Source organism: Clupea harengus, unplaced genomic scaffold, assembly GCF_900700415.2.
Source record: "Clupea harengus unplaced genomic scaffold, Ch_v2.0.2, whole genome shotgun sequence".
NCBI classification, from domain to species: domain Eukaryota; kingdom Metazoa; phylum Chordata; class Actinopteri; order Clupeiformes; family Clupeidae; genus Clupea; species Clupea harengus.
Window position 1 is genome coordinate 1829 of NW_024880482.1, and position 8172 is coordinate 10000.

The 8172-nt window shown below is 41.9% G+C and overlaps 1 protein-coding gene across 1 annotated transcript in view; it reads left to right on the plus strand.

Moving 5' to 3' along the window:
- Positions 1 to 5570: 5570 nt before the first annotated feature.
- Positions 5571 to 8172, plus strand: part of ilf2 (interleukin enhancer binding factor 2) — an 8692-nt gene continuing 6090 nt past the window's right edge. Inside the window, exons 1-4 of the mRNA XM_042707081.1 lie at positions 5571 to 5710; positions 6146 to 6205; positions 6312 to 6354; positions 7439 to 7543. Of these exons, the coding sequence (XP_042563015.1) occupies positions 5706 to 5710; positions 6146 to 6205; positions 6312 to 6354; positions 7439 to 7543 (213 nt within the window). The 5' untranslated portion in view covers positions 5571 to 5705. The remainder of the gene's footprint in view (positions 5711 to 6145; positions 6206 to 6311; positions 6355 to 7438; positions 7544 to 8172) is intronic.

An 8172-nucleotide genomic window follows, 5' to 3' on the forward strand; every position in this document is an offset into this window, starting at 1 on the left:
TTTATTTTTACCCTTTATCCACTAGTTGCTGGATGTTATATGTCAGGATCCTGGTGCAAAATCAGGGAGTATGTTGAGTGGTCCGTGCTCTACCTGGAGCTGGAGATGAGCGAGGGAGACGTGTTCAAGGCTTTTGCATGTAGGCTGATAGTTACGACAGAAAAGGGTTGCATACACCCACACATACACAGAAATACATCATCACCTAATCTATCCAAAGGTATGAATACCAATGAGACACATAAACTGCCTTTGACCCCGACCACTACTTCAAATCACCATGAGACTAGTGTCCCAATACCATACGGCAATCCATTTCAATGAGTCAGATCATGGAAAGCCCCTGAAACAAGGCCTTGTTGTTAGTAGCATTACAGCTCCACCTACAGGTGATCTACTACATGAACGGTATATAGAGAGTGAAATAGACATCTCACTGAAAGGCAAAGCAACTTATTTTTTATCAAGCATAATAGCAAATTCTCAGAGTTGAGTTTGAAAAACAAACAACAAATTCAAATCACACGATGTGTACCAGGTAAAAAGGTCTTTTTCATTGTGCTGCGCTTTGAAGGTTGGCACATAAACAAGAAAGTGAGACTGGTTGATACAGGAATAGATGCCACTGCGCACATGGCATGTGTTATATAACCTGGTCAGCCTACGGTCTTCAGACTTACAGGAATGTTGTATGGTCACCCTCATCACAGAAACAAAGTGATAAAGAACCCAATATCTCTATGTACACTGTTGTTACAATGCTACATTGTATATCATTTGGTATATGTAGTATATTTATTGAGTGTTACATATTACGTAATGTAAACTAGATAACTTACCTGATGATTCATCAAACTGGCTAATGACTACACATTGTGATTAGGACACCACTGTACCGCAAACAAAACTGCTATGTCTAAATCTGACATTTAAAGTTAACCAGTATTGGTTTCCATCTATGCAGGCCTCATATGACAGGGGACATGCCTACTCAAAGAATAACACCTGGGGCCTAAAGTCTAGTACTGACCCAGAAGAGACCATTGATGTTATCAAGGGGAGAATATTAAACTACATCCTTAAATTATGAATGAGCCTGTTAAGAACGCCATTACATGTCCTCCAATACATTTATCTCATCTAAAGAACTCCAGGATACATTCAAGTTGATGGAAAAATGCACCTATAGATGATGACGAATATTTTCCCTAAATGTCCCAAACAGAAAGGAGCACCTACAGTTCAGTGCACAACTGACAGAAACTACACTCAAGAACATTTCCATTATCATAGAGTGCTCACTATCTGGCCATCCCATATTAATCTGATTAGATATGTAAAGTAGGTGAAATAATATTGAAATACAGCACCAGCATTTGATCTCATTCAGGAAGTCAAACACTGCAGGCATGGGGTTGAGGGCAACACTGCCGACTGAATAATGTTCAGGGAAATGTTTGTTTTATTCAAATGCTAACACAACTTAAAACACAAAACCAAAATGAATCAAATATAATATGATTCTGGCTAATGGGCATACTTAAAGCCTGTATCAACAGGGCAGAAGTATATCTGAAGAGGGCCTACCTAGAGCCACCATCAACTGGGGGATATGAGTGTGGCTGAAGAGGGCCTACCTAGAGCCACCATCAACTGGGAAGTATAGCTTAGTTAGTATAGCTTAGCTTAGTTCATGGATGTTCTTAGTAATACTGTGGTGTATTTTGAGATGTATGTGGCGCTTTCTCTGGCCTTCAGACCCATTCCGAGTATGGAAGGGGTAGGTCAGGGCTGCCAGACACCACTTTTGAGCCCTCTGAGGGTATTATTGGCCTTATTCAGTGAAACACTGATGAAAGTGACCACTATAATAATATATGATGCCATTTTGTAGCACATGGAACCTCACCTTTCTTGACAGAAACAAAGTTACCCTGAAATACATCAGTATGAATAATATCAGCATGAATAATATGATCTTTTTCCACTCTTTCTTCTGTACAACTCTCCTGTGAAAGCAGACAGAGTTCAAATATGAATGATCATGAGAACTAAAAGAGAAGTTAGTACATCATTGCAGAAAGCACTCACACAGTGGTTTTAGACACTTTTTTTGGAGTTTCATCGAAGGAAGTAGAGAAATAGTCTTTTGCTGCAAGAAAAAAACATGAGAGAACTTTCTTTACCATAACAAATAAACACTTAGTATCACAATATAATTTTCACAATATACCAAGCCTTGCATTCAACCAACAAAAAAATAAAAAATTACCAAGAACAATCAGGCCAGTCACGAGTTGGGACATTGTTTTGGACAAAGACTCTCACCTGTTGTTTACTTCCTGCCTTTGATTGTTTTCCCGCCATTTTCTGTTTCCACCTGCTCATTAGTTTGTCACATGACCAATCAGCCTAGTATTTATACCCGGCCCCTTGTTAAACTTGTTACGGAGTGTTAGTGATCTGTGTACCTTGGTTCACCACGCTGAAGCTACCTCGTGTTCACCCATAAGCCCTTTTCCTAAGATCTGCATTTGGGTCCTACCTTTGCTCAGCGTGATACTGGTTCAACAATCCAATGGCCTGGGATGGGAACGTCAATGGGAACGGATTCTGTGTAAGTTGTGTATGTAAATATAGCCAATGAATTAAGTCCCATCACTTATTGACTTGGCTGTGAGATCTGTTATAAAATCTTTCATTTCATCTGCTTTAAGTCTAAACCCCCCTGTCACCTATGAGACGTGGCTCACCTCACAGCTGTACTGGCTCTTCTTCCTGTTCATCTCCCCCACATCCAGGTGTGGCTGCATCTCCTCTCTATCGCTCTGCCAGGTGATCATCACTCCCTCAGGGTAAAACACCTGCAGCAGGGCCCACCACTGTAGAGTCTTTTTGGAAGAGACTGACCTCAGGGGGGGCTGGAGGAACAGGGGAAAAAGACATACAAAATCATTTAAAAGAGGGCCAAGGCAATCCAGCATCTTCGACCAGAGCAGTGGCAACTCCGAGAATAAAAACGGAACTGGAAAGTTTGTTTGCCTACTGGTTGTCTGATTCCGTGGTTGCCACAATTCAGAGTGCTGCTGAGTGCTTCGTAGTGCTGGAGAGCTGTAGGCCTAATGTTAGAATATTTGCAAAAGATGTTTGATAAGAGCAAAGCTTAATTGATACTCAAAGTGTATTTCCAGTTAGCATATTGGCATTGATTGGAAATCCCCAGTGAACCACCCACTAGATACTTCATGGCTTGTGTGAGGAACCTCATGAACCTCTGATGTCCCCATGGGATCTGCTGGTGGTTTTATGTGCACACACAGAGCATGTAACCACAGTTCACAGGGACCAGATCTAACACTGCGTGGAGTTCACAGCCTTTCAGAGCGTTATGTGGTCAGTGCTGCAAGAGGATGAAACACTGTTAATGACTTAAGAATGTGATGGAGATAATTTCCAAACACTGTTAATGATTTAAGAATATAATAATCAAGTGCTTTGTATTAATATTCCTTGTATGAATCATGTCCTTATGAAAGCAGGAACATGGCTTTTCTGCGTGTGTGTAACTTAGATTATTAGGTGCCACTTAGTCTGCATATGTACAAGAGCATGTTTAGACCAGAGGTGATAAGAAGGGTCGAACTGTGCTTCTTCCGACCTTGCAAAACTTCCATCCTTGCCACGGACATCAGAAATCCACCACGTGGTATTCCCTGCTGAACGCTAAACTTCTGTCTATATAAACCTTGTGCGATGTGTTTATCATTGCTTCACTTTCAGCCTTGTGCTGGGAGTGAGCCCGATTGCAATTGTTGTTTGTCTAATAAATGTACTTATATGCAGCTCCGGAGTCCTGAGGTAACTAGGGTGAATTTTCACCTAACAGAATGTATTAATCAAGTGCCTTGTATTAATAATTACGTTGTATGAATCATGTGCTTCTGTAAGCAGGAACATGGCTTTGTGTTTCTGTGTGTGTGTAACTTAGATTATTAGGTGTTGATGCCACTTAGTCTGCCTATGTGTAAGAGACCTATATGCATAAGAGAAGGAACCTTTTGTCCATGTTGGAGTCCGGGTAACTTGAGTGAATTTTCCCCTAACACTATGGTTCAGCTAATCAACAGCCTTCCATGGAGTGGGGATACATCAAAGATCTTCAGTGCGGTTGGGGCCCAGGAGCAGGACTGAGGGCTGATACTACTCTGTAAAGGTGTATAACAGTATAGAAAGTATAATCAAAAGCAATTTCTGTAAATTCTGATATGTGTGAATTCAAAGTATTTTTTATTTGTTGTGTGGGAGTGTGCGGCAGCATGTGTGACAGATGTGACAGTAAGACTCAAGCTCTTTTTCCTACTCTTCCCTATTGATAGGTGAAAATTCACCCTAGTTACCTCAGGACTCCGGAGCTGCATATAAGTATATTTATTAGACAAACCACAACAACAATTGCAATCGGGCTCACTCCCAGCACAAGGCTGAAAGTGAAGCAATGTTAAACACATTGCACAAGGTTTATATAGACAGAAGTTTAGCGTTCAGCAGGGAAAACCACGTGGTGGATTTCTCACGTCCGAGGCAAGGATGAAAGTTTTGCAAGGTCGGAAGAAGCACAGTTCGACCCTTCTTATCACTTCTGGTCTAAACATGCTCTTGTACATATGCAGACTAAGTGGCACCTAACATTCTAAGTTACCCACACGCAGAAAAGCCATGTTCCTGCTTACATAAGTACATGATTCATATAAGGTAATTAATAATACAAGGCACTTAATTAGTATATTCCTAAGTCATTAAGAGTGTTTGGAAATTATCTCCATCACTCCAGTTCAGCTCTAGTCTCGTTAAAACATATGCACTCTATATCAAGACCAGATATTGTGTATGAGGTGTTGCAGTTAGCAAATCAAATGCAGAAGTCAGGAATCAGAATTGCCTTTGGGTGGGTTCCAGCGCACATGAGAGTAAAAGGAAATGAACTGGCTGATAGGTATGCAAAACAGGCAGTATAGAAACAAGAAGTAGAGATCAATGAACATCACAGTAAAGCAGAAGTAAGAATCATCATTAAGATCAAGGTTGGAGATATATGGCAATACATGTGGGACCATGAAAGCACAGGAAGGAATTTGTACAAAATTCAAAGAAGAGTTGGGGGTAGCAGAAGTACTGTAAGGAATAATCAGGAGGAAAACATCATCTCCAAAATGAGTTGTGGACATGTGGGACTCAATAACACCCTAGTAATAATTAATAAACATGCTGATGGACTCTGTGTTTGCGGATGTAGTCAAGAGACCATAGAGCATGTAGTAGAGCAGTGTCCAATGTATCAGCGGCAGAGAAATATACTTTGTAGCCTCCTGAAACAGGAAGAAGTTGTAATGAATTTAGCCAACATACTTCAAAGAAACTCTGGAGAGATTTGTTTTAATTTTATTTTTCAATTTCTGAAAAAAAAAACAGGTTTATTTTATAGGATTTAGTCAGGGTGTTCAGATCCACACTCCAGTACAGAAGGTGGCGGTAATGCATGCCAACCGCCATAAAACAAAAATAAGAAGAGGGCTTCACACTGCTAAGCTTGCTAGTTCTGCGCTTGCTTGCTTGTTCTGTAGGTTCGAATGAATGAGCTGACCGGCTGAGAAAGCTGGTTGTTTCTCTGCAATTTATATCTTCAGACAGTCAAAACGTCGTACGCAATGAGGTAGTTACAAGCATATATATCTCCCTAAATGACAGAGGATTATTTCGTTTGGGCTCAAATCACGGTTGATTTATTAGTGTGACAGTTTCGTAGCTAGCATAGGTAACGTAGCTGCTAATGAACAGGTTAGCAAACCTTTGTCGTTTCGTCAAAGGCTTAGCTTGTTAGATATAGCTTTGTCGAGAAACTGGCACATTATATGTCTAAAAAGAAACATGTATGACTGTTAATTGTGTTTCTGATGAATTGTTAATATCCTCTCCCCAGATACGCTGTCTAGATATGCCAACGTTACTTTAGCTCTCCACTAATTTGGCTACTTATGGTTGCAGACGTGTTTGCATATCTGCAATGATGCATGTGCAGTTTTTCACATCATATGTGAAGCCAAATTGTACCCTTGACTGTTTATATTTTTCACTAACAACCCAACAGAGGCGATCGGGGCAGAGGCCGGGGTGGCCGGTTCGGGTCCCGTGGAGGTCTTGTGCAGGGGTAAGTAATGACCGTTCATCAGTGTTTACACGGGCATTGCAGTTGGAAGCAATAGGCCTACCAGTCTCTGTCGTCTCAAATATCTTAACGCGATTCCCTCTTCCAGGTACCGGCCGTTTGTCCCCCACATCCCCTTCGATTTCTATGTGGTAAGTCATCACTGTGTACCATCATCAGACTTGTTGCAGACAGTAGCTTGTCATGGCATTGGTAACATTAAAAGGGCTTGCTGTGTAACAGTTCAGTTATAAGAGGTTAAAAGGGTCCCTGCGTACAGAGGAGGTCACTGTTGCAAAGAAACTACCTCACAACCATTATTTATGTAATTCAGTTCAATCTGTTTTGAAACCATTCTGCACTTATTTTGTACATCTACATCAGTAGTAGTCTAAAGCTGTGGCAGTGGGAGTCTGTGAGTACAACACTCAAGGCCATCTAAGGACCCAGGGAGTGATGCATGCAGGCAGTGCTAAATAATGGTTCACTGACACCCAGGGGAGACTGCTGGTTGAAACAGAGTATGATGCATGGGACTGTTAACGTGAAAACGTTAGGGGTAATATTTTTGAAAAATAACCCATTTATAAGTGACTTCTGGCAAATTTCAGGGAGACAAATTGAGACGGGACTTAAACAGATTAAAGGGATCACACATTACTGCCTTCAAGAATTACATGATCATGCTCCTACTGATAGTTGTCAGATGGCTGTGGAAGATACTGGAATTTTCCCCCTGGTGTAACATGTATTGCCACTAGTTATGTCTCTCTCTGGGGGTTGGGCAACATGAACAGTATTCCATTCTCCAGCCTCAGCAGGACACAAACAAACCAAAGATTTGATCAAAAAAAACCTAAAAACTCAAGCACAGTGAAAGGTCAAAGTAACAATAAGCAACAACAGAAATACCTATTTTAGGTGGAATACTGACCTACCGCAAAGCAAAAGTCAGACACCAGAAACTAAGCTTTTTCTTCAAAATAGGAAGGCAAAAAGTATAAGAAATGTCTCTTTGGCTACACGAACAACTGGTTCGGTATTGGGCACCAGCTCCGAACCAGCCCTTGAACTGCCTTGGTAGAAAAGGGGTATGAGCGTGTGTGTGTGTGTGTGTGTGTGTGTGTGTGTGTGTGTGTGTGTGTGTGTGTGTGTGTGTGTGTGTGTGTGTGTGTGTGTGTGTGTGTGTGTGTGTGTGTGTGTGTGTGTGTGTGTGTGTGTGTGTGTCATGTGCAGTGTGAGATGGCCTTTCCGAGGGTGAAGCCCGCCCCAGACGAGACCTCCTTCAGCGAGTGCCTCCTCAAGAGGAACCAGGACCTCAGCCCTACTCCCGCTGAGCAGGTGAGCATGATGGCGGTGTCTCTGTTACGGCCATACAGGTAGAACAGGTGAGCATGATGACGCTGTCTCTGTTACGGCCTTAAAGGTAGAACAGGTGATCATGATAACAGTATGGTTGTCATGGCCACACAGGTTGGACAGGTGACCATGCTGACCGTGTGCCTGTTATGGTGAGCAGGTATATGTGCTTACTCTCTTAGTTAGGACCACACAGGTTGAGCAGAACAGGTGAGCGTGCACACAGGGGCTCTGTTACGGCCATAGGTGTTCTGGTCATACTGATAATGTCTGCTGACCATATTATGGTAATATGGTTTGAAGTGGCTATGCTTTAAATGCCTGTATTAGAGCCATATATGCTGGACAGGTACACATGCTTAAGCGGTCTATGATTGCTTTCTGTGTTATACCTGTGAACATGCTGACCTTGTACCTGTCATGGTTATACAAACAGAGCAGGTAAATATGCCTTCACCGTCTCTATTGTGGGGATGTAGGCAGATGCTCCGGTGCAAAATACTAAATCAGATAATACATCTGTTGAGTCCTCGAGGTTCTCATCAATGATGCATTCATATGAGATACGAAGATTAGTGGAAGTTTGTTCTAAGTGGCACGAGGCATGAATC